This window comes from Callionymus lyra, chromosome 7, assembly GCF_982586985.1.
Source record: "Callionymus lyra chromosome 7, fCalLyr1.hap1.1, whole genome shotgun sequence".
Taxonomy (NCBI): Eukaryota; Metazoa; Chordata; class Actinopteri; order Syngnathiformes; family Callionymidae; genus Callionymus; species Callionymus lyra.
In genome coordinates, this window is record NC_141824.1 from 7,184,767 (window position 1) to 7,207,385 (window position 22,619).

The 22,619-nt window shown below is 36.2% G+C and overlaps 1 protein-coding gene across 1 annotated transcript in view; it reads left to right on the forward strand.

The window, feature by feature from the left end:
• Nucleotides 1-22,619, forward strand: part of cep164 (centrosomal protein 164) — a 28,822-nt gene continuing 6,203 nt past the window's right edge. Inside the window, exons 1-19 of the mRNA XM_087795370.1 lie at nt 1-170; nt 655-738; nt 2,117-2,228; nt 3,306-3,537; nt 4,316-4,471; nt 4,539-4,682; nt 4,751-4,831; nt 10,505-10,606; nt 12,848-13,615; nt 14,643-14,693; nt 14,772-14,896; nt 15,631-16,122; nt 17,477-17,596; nt 17,685-17,859; nt 18,389-18,463; nt 18,674-18,796; nt 21,128-21,259; nt 21,349-21,432; nt 22,527-22,595. Of these exons, the coding sequence (XP_087651496.1) occupies nt 660-738; nt 2,117-2,228; nt 3,306-3,537; nt 4,316-4,471; nt 4,539-4,682; nt 4,751-4,831; nt 10,505-10,606; nt 12,848-13,615; nt 14,643-14,693; nt 14,772-14,896; nt 15,631-16,122; nt 17,477-17,596; nt 17,685-17,859; nt 18,389-18,463; nt 18,674-18,796; nt 21,128-21,259; nt 21,349-21,432; nt 22,527-22,595 (3,120 nt within the window). The 5' untranslated portion in view covers nt 1-170; nt 655-659. The remainder of the gene's footprint in view (nt 171-654; nt 739-2,116; nt 2,229-3,305; nt 3,538-4,315; nt 4,472-4,538; nt 4,683-4,750; nt 4,832-10,504; nt 10,607-12,847; nt 13,616-14,642; nt 14,694-14,771; nt 14,897-15,630; nt 16,123-17,476; nt 17,597-17,684; nt 17,860-18,388; nt 18,464-18,673; nt 18,797-21,127; nt 21,260-21,348; nt 21,433-22,526; nt 22,596-22,619) is intronic.

The following is a 22,619-nucleotide window of genomic DNA, read 5'->3' on the forward strand; positions in this document are numbered from 1 at the left end:
CCACTCACAGCGTCGTTTCCACCGACAACAGGAAATGGATGCAGGCGCTGAGCGTCCTTGGAGATGCTGCTGGAACCATCAACTTTCGTGATTTACCCCCAACCTCTGTCCACCATGTACCCCCGTATTTCAGTGACACTTTGAGAACTTGACAGACAGGATTACAGAAGGTAATTCAGCCCAAGAAAAATGTCGCGTCAAAGGCTTAAGTAGCCGAAATGGCGCCAGATAATGCTTCGTGTAGCAACTAGCATTGCTAGCTTTCTTTATCCCCCTCTTTGTTTTTTATTAAATCATAAACTTTACCAAAGTCACTCTCGTTTAAATGGCTTCTGTTGTCATTCGTTTGTGTAAAACAAGCCGTATCGTGAATAAATATCGGCGTTAAAAAAATGTAAATAACCCCTGCGGCTTATTCTCACCATTTTAGATCCTTTAATGTTATTTATATACTCATTTAATGTTGAGCTTCTCTCTGTAGAATAATAATAATCATATAAAAAATATAATGAACACGTTTGTGCGTAAAGCAAGAACGTAAACAACTGGAAATGTAATGGTTCCAGCAAATACATTTGCTCTCACCAACACCTTTAATTCCATGTCATACTTATTTGTGGTTTAATTGTTTTGTTGTGTTGTCTTTGGCCCCAGTTACTATGACTGCAGCTGCCATGGTTGGAGACCAGCTGATTCTTGAAGAGGACTATGATGAGAATTATGTTCCGTCAGAGCAAGGTAAACAAGTGTATCACACAAGTGTCTTATATTGACATTGGATCGTTGGAAAGCAACTAATAAAAGGTGACAAAGCAAGTCAGTCTTTTAAGAATAAATGGAAAATGACCAGAGCTGTGTCTCAAGTGGCATACTTGCGTACTTAAACTTAGTATTTTTAGTGCATGAGTGCGTCTCAATTCTTAGTATGCGAAATGTAGTGCTCCATACACACTAAATTGTTACTGAAACACCTTCAAAACTGAGTATGGATCGATCACATCTACCCTTAACGGCTCCATCTTAGTGACGTTGACGTTGTAAACAGAAGTTACGTCATATATATATATATATATATATATATATATATATATTCATATACTTACAGGTGCATTTTCAGCAGCAGTAGGCGGACGACACGTCAACGCTGAGGATACCGTCGTAAATATTTCGCCAATATTTCTCATATTTCTTGAAACCAAACGTTCTGCCAGCAGGTGTCGATAGTTTTCCTACAGCTGGTTGAAATCATCCTTAAATAGTAGTAGAAAAAGAAGCCGTCGCGTCATTTCCTGTTTCCAGTGATTTGAGACATACTATCTGTGGAGAATTAGTTACTAGTTAGTACGAACACTATCCTGATGCATATTAACCGCCAGTATACTTCGAGAAGTATGTGATTTGAGACACAGCACTAGTCACGAGACTGCTGTGAAACCGCAACAATCACAAGTCACTTTCGTTTAATTGATACGGCTTTGGCAAGTACCTGGCATGCATTCTGCCTGCAACTTTCCCTCAACCCAAATCATACACGTTTGTTTTGCCAATTTGAACCAGGAAAATAGCAGAAGAGAATAAAAAATATGGCTCATTAGCTGTGAATCCACTGCTGAAATGGTTGCTGTGAGCTTTTGAAGAGAAAATAAATGGATAAAACATGATCTCCTGGCCTTTTGTTTCAACTTGGCTGCTTGATGACGTTTGAAAACCTATTTTTAAGTTACACATTTTTATAAAAAAAACATGTACAGATATATTCCAAATCCTTCACCATATTTATATTTCTTTTTCAATATTTTTTTATTGGAAAACGACAAATTAGATCACAGTGTACATCAAAAAACTTCCTTTGACTTTTTTTTTTTTTTTACATTGCAAAGAAAACAAAAATAAAATAAATTAAAAAACAAAACAATAATATTACAAAAATAGAAGGAAAAGAAAAGGGCAATACAAGAAGTCAAACATCACACCCACCCACCCCCTCACAACGTCATCAATATAAAGTAAACTTTAGATAAGTTAGAATAATCAGTAATACTTTTAACCATATTTGTTGTCTTTTAAATAAAGTACCTTTTTTTAAATTAACCTTCGCATATTTTCTCATTATCAGAGATTCACGATTACGCAAGAGAGATCGGCATTGATCCGAAAAATGAAGCGGATCTCATGTGGCTGGCCAAGGAAGGCGTAAAAGCGCCGCTGCCTCCCGAGTGGAAGCCGTGGTAAGATGTTTGTATTTTTGCCGCTGGAGAATATTATTCGTGCCGTATATTATAAAGTCGGTATTGGGTACTATTTTGTTGTTTTTTATTTAATATCATTGCAAGAACATAATGTGCCTCTAGTGTGGCTGTCGGTTCGTAAGTTTAACGTTTTGTCAAACAGAAATCAGAAAATATAATGGATTCATATTTTATTTTGAGGTTTTATAAAAAATAAGTAAATTAATTCCATCAGCATATTAAATGGTTGAATTTAAAATTAAAATGTTGTTTTTTCGAATGTTTCAGAATCCTTTATTGCTAGTTTTTTAAAAACAACATGGAATTTATTTTGTGGTCGCAGTGTTTTTTAAGCATTCAATTATATGTTTAAATAAATTACGTTTAAGGATTTTTATATTATAAGGTTGAATTGGTTTAATTAAAAAAATAAAATAAAATAAAATAAAAAAATGTTTTAACACATCGAGTTAAATAATAATAATTAAAAAATAAATGTTCTTTTTTTTATTAAAGCCTTTTTAAATTCAATATTAAATTCTTGGTATAACGGTGAAAATATTCCTTCATTTAAAAAATATTTTCATTTTTATATTCAATTATTAAAAAAACAAACAAATATAACCTTTCAATATAGAAATTAATTCAACAACAGTTTTTCCCAAGCACATTATTTTATAGTTGACATTCAGTGATCTAGAATGAAAACAGTGTAGGATCATCAAGAGTTTAAATCTGTGCCTGACGGTTATAAGTGGATTTCTACTTACTTACTTCTTTAAATAGCACATGTCAGCAGCAGCAGCTCAATATTTTCACATCACAAACAGAAGTTATACAATGATCGTTCGTATCTCATTTACTCTTTGGCTGCATGTCAACTAATAACTGCTCACATTATAACATTTTCAGAAGGTTTTAGTTCCCCCCAAAATTAGTTTGAAATACTTTTATAAGAATTCAGAAAATGTTTATCAAGATGCATAAAAACCATTTGGTTAAGCTGGAATAAATACAAAAAAAACATTCTTGAAAGGGATTCGAACATGAGACGATTGACGCTCTTCTTCTCTGTAGCCAGGATGTGACGGGAGACATCTACTATTTTAACTTCTCCTCGGGTCAGTCCACCTGGGATCATCCCTGTGACGAGCACTACCGCCAACTCGTGGTCCAGGAGCGAGAGCGTGCCAAGCTAGCCGGGGCTTCTGCGGCCATGGGCGCTAAGAAGGACAAGGATAAAAAAAAGAAGAAAGAAAAAAAGGACAAGAAGGAAAAAAAGAAGAAGGAAACTCTTAAGAGCTCCGGAGTAAATATATTATATTTGGTTCAATATTTTGGTTAAATGTGGATTTTTGGGCTAAAATACTTTCTTAATATTGTGATTTTTATTGTAGTGTGTGTACTGATTCAGTGACAACAATACAATATATTGTGGTATATAGTGATACTGTAGGAACAAGTATATATGTGTAGTATTGTCGAGTACTTGACTATAGTGTTGCAGAATTAACAGAAAACATGACTCTTGATGAAGTCGTAACTGATTTAATTTGTTTTCAAACCAAAATACGTCCAAATATCAGATTTAAAAGCTGCTGTAGTCACTGTATCCTCTCATCCTCAGTCATCGCCGGGATCTCACAGGTTGCATCGTTCCTTAAACTGTGGAGGATTTAATGACTGCTGCCATCTAGTGGACAAAAGTTTAATCGCAACACAAAAATAAACAAAATAAATGGCCTGTTAATTGTAAATCTAGTGATTCTATTTTAAATACACTTGACAAAAATGAAATCATAACCTTAAAAAAACGAAGGGGGGGAAATGAAATATAATTTTCAATTTTTAAGAATATCACTAGACTATTGTGAAATAAAGTACTTTATCGATATTTTCTAACACCCCGTGGTAATTGTATTTACTCAAACCTTTGCCAACCATGTAAACACTGTACACTGTAAACAATATTCAATACGTTTTAAAGATTTTAAGAACTTAAAATGTTGGTTTTGCTCGTGTTTAAATCTTTTATTTCTACTGGATTAACCTAATAAGCTCCTTTTTTTTTCCTGCTCCTTGTTAAGGTTCTTAGTTCTACTCTCGGTCCATTATCACCGTTGGGTAGTCGGGCTCCTCTCAGGAGTTTAGATGCTCCTGGACTAGGACCACTTCCCGCTGCTGCTCTTCGGCGCTCACTTGGGACTTCTGGTGGTCTGGAGCCCCTCAAGACGTCACGTGGAGTAATGGCTTCAAGTCATAAACGTTTTAAATGTTATGAAATATTAACACACGTCTGAACGTTTCCAGGGTCTTCGCAGCAACGGGGCGGCGAGTGTTCTGGGCGGCAGGCAAGAGGAAAGGGTGTCGCTCTCCCTCCCTGGCTTCCGTGACGACGATGACGCCGACGCCGACGGTGGTTCTGCTGAAGAGGAGAAAAGCAAGAAGAAAAAAGTAAAGCAGAACTCAAAATGTAGAGATGAGTTTTAATCATCGCCGTCTTTTTGATTTTCTTTCTAAAGCAAAGTGAAGACGGCCCGAACCGGCTGTTGAAAAACATCTACATGGATCTGGATCATCTCACAGGCGCTCAACAATATGAGGTATCGTCCATGTTTTGCTGCTAAAAATAGTAAGTAAAGCAATTATTTGTAAAGATGTTTCTCAGACCAGGATCATGAAGAGCTTTAACAATCAAAAGATTAATCGGTTAAAATATATACTTTAAAAGGTCAAGACAAACACAGCAACAACAAGATAATCAAGGAAAAGCTCAAATAAAAATGTCTGCAGATGTTTCTTGAAGGAGTCAGTAGATCATCAAACACAGATGTTTCTTGAAGGAGTCAGTAGATCATCAAACACAGATGTTTCTTGAAGGAGTCAGTAGATCATCAAACACAGATGTTTCTTGAAGGAGTCAGTAGATCATCAAACACAGATGTTTCTTGAAGGAGTCAGTAGATCATCAAACACAGATGTTTCTTGAAGGAGTCAGTAGATCATCAAACACAGATGTTTCTTGAAGGAGTCAGTAGATCATCAAACACAGATGTTTCTTGAAGGAGTCAGTAGATCATCAAACACAGATGTTTCTTGAAGGAGTCAGTAGATCATCAAACACAGATGTTTCTTGAAGGAGTCAGTAGATCATCAAACAGGTGTTTCTTGAAGGAGTCAGTAGATCATCAAACACAGATGTTTCTTGAAGGAGTCAGTAGATCATCAAACACAGATGTTTCTTGAAGGAGTCAGTAGATCATCAAACACAGATGTTTCTTGAAGGAGTCAGTAGATCATCAAACACAGATGTTTCTCGAAGGAGTCAGTAGATCATCAAACACAGAGATGTTTCTCGAAGGAGTCAGTAGATCATCAAACACAGAGATGTTTCTTGAAGGAGTCAGTAGATCATCAAACACAGATGTTTCTCGAAGGAGTCAGTAGATCATCAAACACAGAGATGTTTCTTGAAGGAGTCAGTAGATCATCAAACACAGATGTTTCTTGAAGGAGTCAGTAGATCATCAAACACAGATGTTTCTTGAAGGAGTCAGTAGATCATCAAACACAGATGATTCTTGAAGGAGTCAGTAGATCATCAAACACAGATGTTTCTTGAAGGAGTCAGTAGATCATCAAACACTGATGTTTCTTGAAGGAGTCAGTAGATCATCAAACACAGATGTTTCTTGAAGGAGTCAGTAGATCATCAAACACAGATGTTTCTTGAAGGAGTCAGTAGATCATCAAACACAGATGTTTCTTGAAGGAGTCAGTAGATCATCAAACACAAATGTTTCTTGAAGGAGTCAGTAGATCATCAAACACAGATGTTTCTTGAAGGAGTCAGTAGATCATCAAACACAGATGTTTCTTGAAGGAGTCAGTAGATCATCAAACACAGATGTTTCTTGAAGGAGTCAGTAGATCATCAAACACAGATGTTTCTTGAAGGAGTCAGTAGATCATCAAACACAGATGTTTCTTGAAGGAGTCAGTAGATCATCAAACACAGATGTTTCTTGAAGGAGTCAGTAGATCATCAAACACAGATGTTTCTTGAAGGAGTCAGTAGATCATTAAACACAGGTGTTTCTTGAAGGAGTCAGTAGATCATCAAACACAGATGTTTCTTGAAGGAGTCAGTAGATCATCAAACACAGATGTTTCTTGAAGGAGTCAGTAGATCATCAAACACAGATGTTTCTTGAAGGAGTCAGTAGATCATCAAACACAGATGTTTCTCGAAGGAGTCAGTAGATCATCAAACACAGAGATGTTTCTCGAAGGAGTCAGTAGATCATCAAACACAGAGATGTTTCTTGAAGGAGTCAGTAGATCATCAAACACAGATGTTTCTCGAAGGAGTCAGTAGATCATCAAACACAGAGATGTTTCTTGAAGGAGTCAGTAGATCATCAAACACAGATGTTTCTTGAAGGAGTCAGTAGATCATCAAACACAGATGTTTCTTAAAGGAGTCAGTAGATCATCAAACACAGATGTTTCTTGAAGGAGTCAGTAGATCATCAAACACAGATGTTTCTTGAAGGAGTCAGTAGATCATCAAACACAGATGTTTCTTGAAGGAGTCAGTAGATCATCAAACACAGATGTTTCTTGAAGGAGTCAGTAGATCATCAAACACAGATGTTTCTTGAAGGAGTCAGTAGATCATCAAACACAGATGTTTCTTGAAGGAGTCAGTAGATCATCAAACACAGATGTTTCTTGAAGGAGTCAGTAGATCATCAAACACAGATGTTTCTTGAAGGAGTCAGTAGATCATCAAACACTGATGTTTCTTGAAGGAGTCAGTAGATCATCAAACACAGATGTTTCTTGAAGGAGTCAGTAGATCATCAAACACAGATGTTTCTTGAAGGAGTCAGTAGATCATCAAACACAGATGTTTCTTGAAGGAGTCAGTAGATCATCAAACACAGATGTTTCTTGAAGGAGTCAGTAGATCATCAAACACAGATGTTTCTTGAAGGAGTCAGTAGATCATCAAACACAGATGTTTCTTGAAGGAGTCAGTAGATCATCAAACACAGATGTTTCTTGAAGGAGTCAGTAGATCATCAAACACAGATGTTTCTTGAAGGAGTCAGTAGATCATCAAACAGGTGTTTCTTGAAGGAGTCAGTAGATCATCAAACACAGATGTTTCTTGAAGGAGTCAGTAGATCATCAAACACAGATGTTTCTTGAAGGAGTCAGTAGATCATCAAATACAGATGTTTCTTGAAGGAGTCAGTAGATCATCAAACACAGATGTTTCTCGAAGGAGTCAGTAGATCATCAAACACAGAGATGTTTCTCGAAGGAGTCAGTAGATCATCAAACACAGAGATGTTTCTTGAAGGAGTCAGTAGATCATCAAACACAGATGTTTCTCGAAGGAGTCAGTAGATCATCAAACACAGAGATGTTTCTTGAAGGAGTCAGTAGATCATCAAACACAGATGTTTCTTGAAGGAGTCAGTAGATCATCAAACACAGATGTTTCTTGAAGGAGTCAGTAGATCATCAAACACAGATGATTCTTGAAGGAGTCAGTAGATCATCAAACACAGATGTTTCTTGAAGGAGTCAGTAGATCATCAAACACTGATGTTTCTTGAAGGAGTCAGTAGATCATCAAACACAGATGTTTCTTGAAGGAGTCAGTAGATCATCAAACACAGATGTTTCTTGAAGGAGTCAGTAGATCATCAAACACAGATGTTTCTTGAAGGAGTCAGTAGATCATCAAACACAAATGTTTCTTGAAGGAGTCAGTAGATCATCAAACACAGATGTTTCTTGAAGGAGTCAGTAGATCATCAAACACAGATGTTTCTTGAAGGAGTCAGTAGATCATCAAACACAGATGTTTCTTGAAGGAGTCAGTAGATCATCAAACACAGATGTTTCTTGAAGGAGTCAGTAGATCATCAAACACAGATGTTTCTTGAAGGAGTCAGTAGATCATCAAACACAGATGTTTCTTGAAGGAGTCAGTAGATCATCAAACACAGATGTTTCTTGAAGGAGTCAGTAGATCATCAAACACAGGTGTTTCTTGAAGGAGTCAGTAGATCATCAAACACAGATGTTTCTTGAAGGAGTCAGTAGATCATCAAACACAGATGTTTCTTGAAGGAGTCAGTAGATCATCAAACACAGATGTTTCTTGAAGGAGTCAGTAGATCATCAAACACAGATGTTTCTCGAAGGAGTCAGTAGATCATCAAACACAGAGATGTTTCTCGAAGGAGTCAGTAGATCATCAAACACAGAGATGTTTCTTGAAGGAGTCAGTAGATCATCAAACACAGATGTTTCTCGAAGGAGTCAGTAGATCATCAAACACAGAGATGTTTCTCGAAGGAGTCAGTAGATCATCAAACACAGAGATGTTTCTTGAAGGAGTCAGTAGATCATCAAACAAAGATGTTTCTTGAAGGAGTCAGTAGATCATCAAACACAGATGTTTCTTGAAGGAGTCAGTAGATCATCAAACACAGATGATTCTTGAAGGAGTCAGTAGATCATCAAACACAGATGTTTCTTGAAGGAGTCAGTAGATCATCAAACACTGATGTTTCTTGAAGGAGTCAGTAGATCATCAAACACAGAGATGTTTCTTGATGGAGTCAGTAGATCATCAAACACAGAGATGTTTCTTGAAGGAGTCAGTAGATCATCAAACACAGATGTTTCTTGAAGGAGTCAGTAGATCATCAAACACAGATGTTTCTTGAAGGAGTCAGTAGATCATCAAACACAGATGTTTCTTGAAGGAGTCAGTAGATCATCAAACACAGATGTTTCTTGAAGGAGTCAGTAGATCATCAAACACAGATGTTTCTTGAAGGAGTCAGTAGATCATCAAACACAGATGTTTCTTAAAGGAGTCAGTAGATCATCAAACACAGATGTTTCTTGAAGGAGTCAGTAGATCATCAAACACTGATGTTTCTTGAAGGAGTCAGTAGATCATCAAACACAGATGTTTCTTGAAGGAGTCAGTAGATCATCAAACACTGATGTTTCTTGAAGGAGTCAGTAGATCATCAAACACAGATGTTTCTTGAAGGAGTCAGTAGATCATCAAACACAGAGATGTTTCTTGAAGGAGTCAGTAGATCATCAAACACAGATGTTTCTTGAAGGAGTCAGTAGATCATCAAACACAGAGATGTTTCTTGAAGGAGTCAGTAGATCATCAAACACTGATGTTTCTTGAAGGAGTCAGTAGATCATCAAACACAGATGTTTCTTGATGGAGTCAGTAGATCATCAAACACAGAGATGTTTCTTGAAGGAGTCAGTAGATCATCAAACACAGAGATGTTTGTTAAAGGAGTCAGTAGATCATCAAACACAGATGTTTCTTGAAGGAGTCAGTAGATCATCAAACACAGATGTTTCTTGAAGGAGTCAGTAGATCATCAAACACAGATGTTTCTTGAAGGAGTCAGTAGATCATCAAACACAGATGTTTCTTGAAGGAGTCAGTAGATCATCAAACACAGATGTTTCTTGAAGGAGTCAGTAGATCATCAAACACAGATGTTTCTTGAAGGAGTCAGTAGATCATCAAACACAGATGTTTCTTGAAGGAGTCAGTAGATCATCAAACACAGAGATGTTTCTTGAAGGAGTCAGTAGATCATCAAACACAGATGTTTCTTGAAGGAGTCAGTAGATCATCAAACACAGATGATTCTTGAAGGAGTCAGTAGATCATCAAACACAGAGATGGTTCCAAAGCTTAGGAGCAACAGTCTGGAAGGATTTCTCTCCTCTGGTCCAGAAGTTCAGGAACCATCAGTAGATTCTGATCCACAGACCTCAGAGCCCGAGCTGGGGTGTAAGTCTGGATCAGATCTGTGATAGAAGGTCTGACCATGAATAGATCTGAAAGTAAGAACCAGAATTTTAAAATGGATCCTGAAAGAAACTGGCAGCCAGTGAAGAGTTTTAAGGATCGGAGAAATGAGTTCTTCTACTAGAGCGGCTCAGAATTCTCGCTTCAGAGTTTTGTATTCAAATGTGTATTAATATTACCTTTTTATTTAAAGCTATATACATGATAAAATTTGATGAGAACATTTTTATTCATTATACAAAATTGACTCCCTGGATTTGCCTTCAATGATAAAAACTGAGACAATAAACCAGAATAATGTCACGGGCCCCAAATGTTACAGGATGTAACGAGCAATTATGTTTCTTTTATTGTGCAGTAAATGAGTATAAAATCCTACATTCTTCTCGTGCAGGACAGTGAAGCGAGCAGTGCTGTTCCAGCTGAGGAGACTGAACCAGAGCTGCAAGACTTGGCTCTCTCTGGTGACCACAGCCCGGAGCCCCCGTCTCAACAGGTACGGCCCTGGATGGAAACACTTACGGCATAATTCCTGCTCGTTTCAACTGTCGCCTCATTCTTGAAGTGGTTTCCAGCTTCACGTCTGTAACTAATACACATTCTTTCTCTTTCTTTTGTGTCAAAGTTAAGATGTATATTTGAAAATATTTAAGTATGTCAGTGCCATCAAAATAATGAACTGTTGGATTTAACAATTCAAATGTTATTTATAAGGTAATGTAAAACTTTATTGATCCCTCAGGGATCCTTCGGGAAATTATTTAAATTATTATATTTAATATATAATTTATTAAATTATAGAAATGATGAATCAAATAAATGATCAGGAATTGATTAAGCATTTATTATTTTTTATTTGTATTAAAACTTTAACTTTGTTTGAATTGAATAATTGAATCATCTTATATAAGAAGGTAAAATTTGTTTTAGTTTTTTCATTAATTCTATTCAAAAATGTTATGTTTTCAAAATGATTATTCTTTAAATATCTTCATTTTCAAAAATACCCTGGACAGAAAGGTTATGAATTTAAAAATATTGAATTTAGAATTATTTTTTTTAAATATTGTGATTACAATTTTAAACTATGTGGATAAAAACAAACATTTTTAAATAATTTTCCTTTTTAGATTTTAATTAAAACCAAACCAAACATATATATATATATATATAAGTCAAGTTATTTTATTGTCAAATATGCATGTATTGAGACATACAGCATAAATTAAATAGGGAGGGAGTTGAGTCTCCTGACAGCCTGGTGGAAAAATAATATATATATTTATATATAATAAACTATTGAACAAACTTTCAATATAGAAGATATCAAATTCAATCATTTCAAAGTAAACATTTGAAATGTTAAATCCACTCATTCCATCTTGTGATGACACTGATCTACTTGGTTCAGATTTAACGTCCCGCTCTAACAGAGACTATAAATAAGATGGTGCCTGTGAGGATTTCTAACGGTCTCCATGTTTTACACGTTTCAGTGGCTGTGACTACTGTAGCGGGATTGTTCCGTTGTCTGATGTAACTTCATCCTTCTCTTTGCATCTCTTTGTCGCACGTCACGCCTCTCTTTGCCTCTCGCTCTGTGACCCGGGACGTCTTTCTGCAGCTGCTCTGCTGCTGGAATCTGTCCTACGGTCACGGCTGCCACTGCACCCTCCTCTTTGTCCTGCTCTCTACCTACTGTCACTGTTACTGCTTCGCTGTCTGAGCCCCGGCAGCATGACTTATCATTTCTCTACTTTTATTAAGTTATCGTGTTTATTCAATCAGATCACATAATGTAGCCAAATTAAAAGTACACTGAGGGTTGATAGTGGTACACAGTTTATGGAAGTATATCAGTGACATAAGAATATTGAATGGTTAAATGAAAATGTTGTATTTTTTTTGTAATGTTATTATTATTATTATTATTATTATTATTATTATATTTAATAGAATGATTTGTGTTTAAAAAAGCTTTTTTTTTAAAAACATAGAGTTTGATATTCTGAAAATACATTTTCTAAATTCAGTGTTTTTTTTTTTTAAATGATTATTATTCGCCTTTTCAATAGAAAAATGGTGGCACTGTTATACCAACATTTAATTCATTTTGAAAAGCTACCAATTAAAACAATTAATAGGAATAAGAATATCAAACCCTGTGTGTAAAATGAAAATAAAATCAGGTTGAAACCATTACAAATATTCCATACAAATAATAAGTTTAATCATTTATATTGATTTTGTGTTTAATAATTGACTTAACACAAAATCAATCTTACAATATAAATTATTATACTCATTGAATACAATTAATCAGGTTCAACCTTTGAATATAGAAATTATTGCATTAATGTTAATTAATAATTGAGCACTTAAAAAAACCTGATACATTTTCAAAATTAAAATTCAAAGTTTCAACATTTGAGACGTTAAACTGAACCATTCAATATTCTGATGACACCGGTGTACTTCCTTAAGAGTTTAATGTCGCAAATTAAATAGTTTTAAGTTGTTTTTGCTTTGTTAAAATGTCAATCAAATATGTTTTCCTCTCTGTAATCCTCCCGTTAAACGCATGCATTTATGTCGACGGTAGTTTCGCCCCTATGATCAAATTTACCACAGACTTTGCCTGCCTGCATCCTTCACTTGCCCTCCACTTTTCTTTGTCCCCTCTGTTTGTCCGTCTCGTCTCCCTCTCCAATGGACGGATCTCGTGCACCTCGACAAGGACCCGTTGAGGGGCCGACACGTCCACCCGTCCCTTCAGACGGACGGCAGAAACCTCGTCGGCGATAGTGACGGGAGAACAAAGGAGAGTGTTGAGGACAAGGACATTGAAAATGGAGTTAAAACGAGTCAAAAACGTGAGGCTGTGATGAATGAAAGTGAGGAGAACGGAAGTGAGAAAGAGGGAGGAGTGGAGGGCAGAAGTTCGCGCTCTTCTGTTCCCGGGGAAGAAGAGGTGGAAGAACACGAGGAGATGCCGAGTGAAAAAGAGTCTGGAGAGGATGAATGTTGTGAGAGGGAAGATGAGAGAGGAAAGAGAAAAAAGGAAGATGTGACTGATCCAGAGGAGAGTCTGAAGGAGAATCAACATGTACAGGTGGAGTTTCTGGATTTAAAAGAGAAAAGGAACGACTTTGTTCTGGAATACTTGAGCAGTGAGGAGGGCAAGTCTGACGATGCGAGAAAAGAGGGTGAAATTGAAAGCGAGGTGGACGTCGAGAGGTGTTCCCTCAGCCAGAGGAAAGTGGAGGAAGAAGGTGTAGAGGAAGAGTTGTCCGAGCGGAGCCACCCGGGGCCGACGGAGGGCGAGGGGACGGAGCTAGAGGAGGAATCCGACGCCCACAGGCCACCATCGGCGTCGGGAAACGACGGAGAGGTCGTCGCTCTGTTTGAGACGGAGGTGGTCCAGTCGCCCAAGATGAGGAGGAGGGTGATGCTGCGTGACCTTAAGAAGGAACATCTGAGTGATAAAGGATGTCTTCCAGAGGAGGTAGGGGTCGCTGTAGAACGCGGTAGTGTTGGTTCCCCTCTCATCTCAGGCATGTACAGGTGGTCGATCCAACCTTAGGGGCTCACCCTCGGAGACGAAAACATCTCATTAGACCCTGTTATTGTTGGAGCCCCTGAGGTTTGAAAAGCTCCCCCTTTGAACTCAGACTGTTGCTGGTTCTTGTGCTTTCATTTTAGTCGATTAAACAAAATCAACCTCCTGACGAGGGGTTTGATTTTGACAGCTTCTGGCTTCTCCCTCGTAATGAGTCGATCTCTCGTCGGCTGCATTTATTCCGTCGTCATGTACTCGGCACTTTGTGTTTGTGTGTCTGTCGGAGCATGTTGTCAATGGCATGTGTGTTCGTGTTTTTTTTAACTGCTGAGCTTGTGACCATGATCATGTGTGAGGAAGTGAGTCAGTGCCATCAGAATATTGAATTTAACATTCACAATGTTGGAACTTTAAATTTCTTTATTGTCCAGGGACTCAATTTTGGTTAATAAATAAAGAAATTCTCAACGAATTTTATCATTTGTATAGCTTTTAATTAAAAAGGTAATATTAATACACATTTTAATACAAAACTCTGATGCGAGAATTCTGAGCCGTTCTAGTAGGAGAACTCGCATCTTTTTTTTGGATCATTGAATTCACTAATTTATGTATTCAAAAGTTGTTTTTAATAATTAAAGAATGTGATTATTTTCTAAATTTATGAACTTTTTTTTTTTACTTATTTGATATTGTAATTCCAAATATATTATAATAAAGGAAGTTCTCTCATATCATAGAATATCATATTTACATTTGATTTCAACAAATATAAAAATGTCTGATCTAATTAAATTATTAAATTCAATACTTTATATATACTTACTCAAAAAATACAAACAAATAATTAAATGCTAAATAAAGAAAGATATTTTGATTAAATATATATATCAACTTTCAACATTTGAAGTGTCAAATTCAACTATTCAATATTCCGATGACACTGATCTCCTCCATATATTTGTTTTTGAAGGAGTCGAAGGATAGTGAACACATGGAAGAGTTTTCCTCCTCAGGAGCGAAGGTAAGACAGAAGCCACTCGGACCCCTCGCTCTTTTCCACTCAGGTGTTAATCCATGACTCTCATTTTATCTTGTGAAGCTGTCGGAGAAAGTCCTGGACATCAACGATTTGTCTCCTGCTGGAAGTCCACTACTCAGCCACGACAAAGAGGAGGACGGGCATGAAGAACGAAGACATGAGAAGAAAGCTGAAGCTCTGAAACGGTGTGTACTTTCACACTTTGGTGTCATTTCATCTTTCTATGTTACATATTTTTGTTATATAACCTTATGTTTATCTTAAGGTTTATATTTTGTCTTGGTATATATATATATATATATATATATATATATATTGATATATTGATATATTGTTTTTCATTCATTCATTCATTTTTCTATTTTCTATTTTATTAATTTTCTACCACTTTATCCCTTACCGGGGTCGCGGGGAGACTAGATCCTATCCCAGTATCATAGGGCAAGAAGCAGCGGACACCCTGGACAGGACGCCTGTCTGTCACAGGGCACACAAAGACAGACAACCATTCACACACACACTCATACCTACGGACAATTTCCCTAAAGTTCTCAATCAACCTCTGTATGTTTTTGGACTGTGGGAGGAAACCGGAGTGCCTGGAGTAAACCCACGCACCACGGGGAGAACATATACATTGGTACATATATTACTATAAATTGACTACTCAGGAAATACGAAAAGGGCTTTTTCTTTGCTCATTTATGGAGGTTAACATTAACATTTCTGTTCATGTAAATACATTTAAACCGGTTTGTCGAAAGCGGAAACAACTCAGCGAGCGCTTATTATAAAGTGATTCCTCAAAAGTTACCCTCAAGTTTTTAACTTAAATGCAAGAGTGACCATGACAACAGTGTATTACAAATCAAGTATTCTAACTTAGACTCATACTGACCAATTCCTTTGTCCATTTTAGGTTTATGCGTCCGGCAAACAAAGAAACTAGTCCAACTCCAAATGTCGAGCGACTGGTGCTGCACGACACTTGCTCGTCCCCGTCTCTCTCGGGTCACTCTCTCTCCGAGCGCGTCCGGAAACATCCCACCAAGGCGGACGTCAACTCTTTCGGCCTGCAGAGGCCGGAGACCTCCAGAGGTCGACAAGCCCTCGCCTCCAAAGCCAAGGAACCACCGACGCGGCGTTCGGAGAGTCCTCTTGAAGACGAGGAGTCGGACTGGGGACGCCTGGAGTCAAGAAGTGGAGATGAGAAGATTAAGAGTGTTTCTGAAGAGGGGAGGAACATGTATGAAGTCGAAGAGAAAAGACACGTTGAACTGGAGCTCGAGGAGGAGAAGAAACGCTTGATGGATGAAAAGAAAAAGAACATTTCTGAGCTTGAGTCGCAGCTAATGGAGGAACTGGAAGAGCAAGAGAAGAAGCTGAAAGAAGAAAATGAAAGAAGACTGAGGTAAAGTAAAGAACGATAATATAAAAAACATGTTTTAAAACCTTCACCAAAAAGTTTATACTGCATGAATCACAAACTTTGAAGAAAGAAAATGTTTTGGACAATTATGACAAAATTCTATGTCTTTCATCATTCATGTAGTTTCTTAACCGTAATGGTATTTCACAGGTAAACTGTAATATTTGAAATTAAACTTAAAGAGAAAATATTGATACATTTAAATATCTCGATTCCTTTTCTTCAAGATACTGTATCAATATTTAACATTACTCTATTGATTCATTTATTATCAATTAACATGCAAATATTCATCCTGGCAGTGACTGAGGACGAGCGGATGCAGTCGACTATTCACTGCGTTTGTTCATTTCTGTGTTTCAATTAAACTTCCTGCCGCTAGATGGCAGCAGTCATAATGTCCTCCACATCTAAAGAAAGTAAGTCATTTATATTTATATAGCGCTTTTCTAGACCAGGGTCACAAAGCGCTTAAACAATCAAAAAAAAAAAGAAGAATTAAATCCTGGCGATGACTGAGGACGAGAGGATACAGTGGAGTCCAGCAGCTTTTAAAGCTGATTTTTGGACATATTTGGTTTTAAAAACAGATGAGAGCAGTTACAACTTTGTCAAGAGTCATGTGGTCTGTAAATACTACAACACCAGAGTCAAGTACTGGACAATATTACAAATATATCCTTGTTACTACTGTATCACTATATATCTAATTGTTGCCCAGCTATCGTGATACTTATCATTCTTCCAGATTCTTTAAAATACACAAACCTACTTATTGTTGTATTGTTTAGTTTTGTGCTAAAGTTTCCTTTCAAGTGTTAGATTTGAAAATGTATAATATTATATCCTATGATGGTAAGTAAGTAAGTAATTTATATTTATATAGCGCTTTTCTAGACCAGGGTCACAAAGCGCTTAAACAATCCAAAAAAAAAAAGAATTAAATCCTGGCGATGACTGAGGACGAGAGGATACAGTGGAGTCCAGCAGCTTTTAAAGCTGATGTTTGGATATATTTTGTTTTAAAAACAGATGAAAGCAGTTACGACTTCGTCAAGAGTCATGTGGTCTGTAAATACTACAACACCAGAGTCAAGTACTGGACAATACTACAAATATATCCTTGTTACTATGGTATCACTATCTTATTGTATTGAAAATGTATAATATTATATCCTATGATGGTAAGTAAGTAAGTAATTAGTATTTATAGAGTGCTTTTCAAGACCAGGGTCACAAAGCACTTAAACAATCAAAAAATACCCGAATAAAAGGAAAAGAATAAAAACTGCGAGATGGTGATTTAATAAATAATATTTTGTCATTCAATCTTCAGGGATCTACAACAGCGCCTCACAGCTCTAAGAAAAAAGGAGGAGGCCACTCTGGAAGAGGAGTCCAACAGGATGCTGGACAAATATAAAGAATCTCTACAGGAGCAACAGCATAAACTCAGGTCAGAATCTACACCATCGAAAAATATATTTAAAAAAAAAACATCATCCAGTTCTGACACTGAACGCTGGCGAATAACATGTTTTCAGGGAAGATTTTCTCAAAGCGCTGGAGAAAGAACGCAGAGCCGAGTGCGAGGAACTGAAATCCCAGAAGGAGAAGGACCTGGAGCTCTTGAGGGCGGAGTCGGAAGCTGAGCTGCAAGCAGAGCGAAAGAAACTCCAGAGTGAAAAGGAGGAGAAAGTTAACGCCTTAAAGCAAGAGGTAAAATCCAGAAAGTGCAATTGTTTGCGCTGCTAAAACAACACATGTCTTAGTCGTCAACCTCCTGTTCGGGAGTCACTGAAGATAGAAATAACTAAACCCTTGAAAGCTTTTGATGAGATGACAACGTGCTAAGACCAGGGAAGTGAACTGGCAATGTTTACTGCTTCCTACAACACATAGGAAACCTATTACCCAGATGAGAGAGAACAATAGATATAATAAGATAAACCTTTATACTTCTCATATCGGTTACATTTCAGTTGCCACAGCAGTTCAGCCGTTTGTGGCCTTGAAGTGTTGCACAAGAACTTTGAGTCCGTCTCCAAATATTTACCTATTACAAATATAACAGACTCTGATCAAAAATAGCTTCTTTACTTTTTAAAACTTTTTTTTGTACATTTATTTCTTATTTAAATGGATTCATGTAACAATCTAGGGTATTTCTTCACTGTAACAATTGAGGCTATTTCGTGACGTGAACCATTCAGGCTAAAACATTTTGTTGTATTTTGTGTGTATAAAGGTCAACAGCGTGGGGTGTAGGCGGGAACTGATGAGTCCACGACCTGAGCAACAGTTGGCCAACTATCACAAAGAGGTAAACACGGTTATCAAGAGATTTCTTTGAGTATTTTGAGTGAGTTTAAACTTAAATCAAGCCAAATATAACCAGCTTTTATACTCGTATTAATGACTGATATTATGCTGTGACAATCCTTCTATGTTTTTTTTTCTTCTGGTGTATCAAAGATATTTTATATACGTTTTGTAAGTTTTTTTTAAAATAATTAACTTTAAATTTTACCAGCTGGGCGAAGTGCTGCAGGAAGTGCGGGAGGAAGTACAACGTGAACATGAGAGGAAACTAGTGCAACTCAGAGAAGATCACGGACGTGAGATGAACAAAGTCAGAGAGCAAAACATGGATGAGGTCAGAATGTCGAAACATTTCTTTGCTTTTTATTTTTAATTTCTTTTTAGTTTTTTTTGTGGCCCAGAGTTTAAAGATTGGATATTACAGTAAGTCTTGACACACTCTGGGTCAATAAAACTCAAGTACAAAATCTCTCAATAACAATAGTAGTAACTGATCCTGAGGATTCAGTGTTTGATCCAAGAGATGGAAAAAAAACATTTCTGTTCAGGATGTGTATTGGCGGTTCATTGAAGGATTCATTGAGGCTGAGAATGAACCTCAAGTCATCTTAATTAAAAGAGCCAATACTCCACATAGAAGCCTTTGCTGAACCGCAGTAATGATTTACAAACAACATATTACTAAAATATATGTATTTTTAATGTTGATGCCAAAATATCCAGGATTCTGTAATGAGCCACAACAATGAATCAGACTTTTAAATGTCCTCAGAGAGCCTTAGAAATCTGATTCCAAATGGCACGAAGATGTAGTTCAACAATTGCTGTTTGTGTTTGCGAGTAAATAAAACATTCAATTGCAAAGTAGGCCTCCAGAAGTACATTCTTAGATGTAGATATATCTTGACTTTTAAAGTATATATTTTATTGAGTATTGTTTTGATTGTTTAAGCGCTTTGTGACCCTGGTTTGGAAAAGCGCTATATAAATACAAATTACTTACTTACTTACAAGAACAAAGTGCAAACAAAAGAACAAAGTACAATTTTAAAGAACATAGATGACAGAAATAACACAAAGAAAAGGATACAAAAATAACATAGAATAGAATCATCTTTTCACTTCTGCCCCCAAACTCAGAATTAAACAAGCTAATAACACGAGGAATGAATGAGTCCCTGAGTCTATTAGTGTTGCATCATGGGAGGGGCATTCGTGCACTTCATCTGCTAGCGGGGGGGGCATCGTTCAGATTTTTTTACTAAACATATTTGATCCAAAATTGATTATTATTATTTTTTACTCGGAGAACTGTGTAAATGTAATCAAAGCTATATTATAACTGACCAAGATGGAAGCCATCGCTCGGCCCGCAAACATAATAACTTAAAAATCAAATGTAAGTGTCACAAATACACCTGATTTAAGTTGTCAAATGATAACAAAGTGATCTCAAGACGCTTCTTTTTTTATTTTCTGTTTAAGCAAAAGACACAGTGAACTCAATTACGTTATAGACAAACATAATGCCGAAGAACTTTTGGAGTCTTTGACTTCTTTTTTCTTTACTCTGAAGTTTGTGTGATTTATTATTGACTCATAAATATAAATGTGTACATCAGACTTTTAGCACATTTTTACATTAGTTTTTAGCATTTATTGGGCCTTATTTATCGTATTTATTTCTGTGGTTTTCACCCAAAACTGCCATCAAATACCTTTCCTATGAAATAATTTTTACTTTAATAGTAATAATAATTCACTGAAATGTTGTTTTAATCGTCGATTGAATCAACAATTTTCCTTTAGTTTCAGTTAGAAATGAGTTTATTCAATTCTTCAAAAACAAAACATTTAGTTTTATATTTATTTTCCAATAATTCACAAATACATTTCATCATTTAATATTTAATAGTCACGTGATCATCTGTTTTTTATTTATTTTATATTTAACTTTAGACAATAAAAATCAATAAATCATATTAAATCCAGAAAATTGCCATTTTCAATTTATAGTATTAAAGGTCTGTGTAAAAAGCAAAAAAGAAGAAGAAAAGATTTACTAAATTGATTAAATTGACCTTTTTAATTTAATTTATTGAACCTTTAAATATAGAAATCCTTTAATTCAATTATTAAAAAATAATTAAATTCTTCAAATACTTCACAGCAGCTTTGTGTGTGTCCTGCGACAGACTGGCGTCCTGTCCAGGGTGTCCCCTGCCTCTCGCCCTATGATACTGGGATAGACTCCAGTCTCCCCGCGACCCCCCCACAAAGGATAATGCGATAGAAAATGAATGAAACGACAAAGTTTCCAAACAAAAATCAACGTTTAAAATGTAAAATTCTCTGTCATTCATTCAAAACCAACTTTGTTTCATATTTATTGGGCCTTATTTATCGTATTTATTTCTGTGGTTTTCACCCAAAACTGCCATCAAATACCTTTCCTATGAAATCATTTTTACCTTAATAGGAAGTATATATTTATATGTGTGTATATATAACTGTTGATGTACATGAACTGTATCTTAAACTCCATGAGTTCCACACGTGTCACACCTACAGTCTCAAAAGACGATAACAAGCCGGTGGATGATGTGATCGTTGCTTGAATGAAAATCTATTTTTGTGACGGCGTTTGTTTCTGCAAACCTTCCAGAAGGAACTCTTGCTTTCGTCTCATCTGAAGGAACGAGAAACTCTGTCGTCGTCGCACAGACTCCAGCTGGAGAAACTGCGCTCGCAGCTCGAGACTCGACTCAAAGAGTTACAGTCGACGCACTCGGAGAAGGTCGGAGCCGGGATCGTGTCTTTGCTTCACTCGTCTCTATGATTTGCGGTTCAAACGATAAACTCTTTGTTTTTTTAATTCTCGGGCAGGAGTCGGACCTGCAGGCTCGGGTCGGTCAGTTAGAGCTGAGGAGGAAAGAGATTCAGAACCAGGAGGATCTTCTTCAGAGCCAGGTTTGTCTTCAGACTCTGATGGTTCATCAAGAAACGTGTGAAAATTAACAATTTAGTTTAACGTTTCAAATATTGAAACTTGTGAATTTTTATATTTAAATGTTTTTTTTAATATATATATATATAATTGAATTAAATTATAATAATAATTCATTAATAATATTATTATTGATTAAATCATTTCTTTACTAAAATGATGTTTTTTTGAAAAATAATAATAATAATTTGAAATAAAAATTAATTCTGTTTTTTGTTCACGTAGAGTTTGATATTCCAATAATTTAAATAATTAATGCTCTCAATTCAATATTTTGTATTTGTGTCCCTTTAAATAAAACATAAATATTGAGTACAGAGCGACTCAAATGTTCATCCAATCATGTGACACGCAGGCGATCACATGACTGTTGTTTTAATGATTGATTGAATCAACAATTTTCCTTTAGTTTCAGTATAGAAACGAGTTTATTCAATTCTGCAAAAACAAAACATTTAGTTTTATATTTCTTTTCCCATTATTCACGAATACATTTCATCATTTAATATTTAATAGTCACGTGATCATCTGTTTTTTATTTATTTTATATTTAACTTCAAACAATACAAATTAAATCATATTGAATCCAGAAAATTGCCATTTTCAATTTATAATATTAAAGGTCTGTGTAAAAAAGCAAAAAAAACTTTAAAAAAGATTTACTAAATTGACTAAATTGACCTTTTTAATTTAATTTAATGAACCTTTAAATAAAGAAATCATTGAATTCTATTATTAAAAAAATAATTAAATTCTTCAAATACTTCACCGCAGGTTGATCGAGAACTTTGGGGAAATTGTCCGTAGAGTATGAGTGTGTGTGTGAATGGTTGTCTGTCTTTGTGTGTGTCCTGCGACAGACTGGCGTCCTGTCCAGGGTGTCCCCTGCCTCTCGCCCTATGATACTGGGATAGACTCCAGTCTCCCCGCGACCCCCCCACAAGGGATAAAGCGATAGAGAGTGAATGAAACGACAAAGTTTCCAAACAAAAATCAACGTTTAAAATGTAAAAATTCTCTGACGTCCTTCATTGAAAACCAACTTTGTTTCGTTCAGACGTCAGATTTAAAGACGAGACGAATCAAACTCGTGGGCGACGAAGAGGAGTTTGACAGACAGACTGAGGTGAGAATCCATCGATAAAATCAT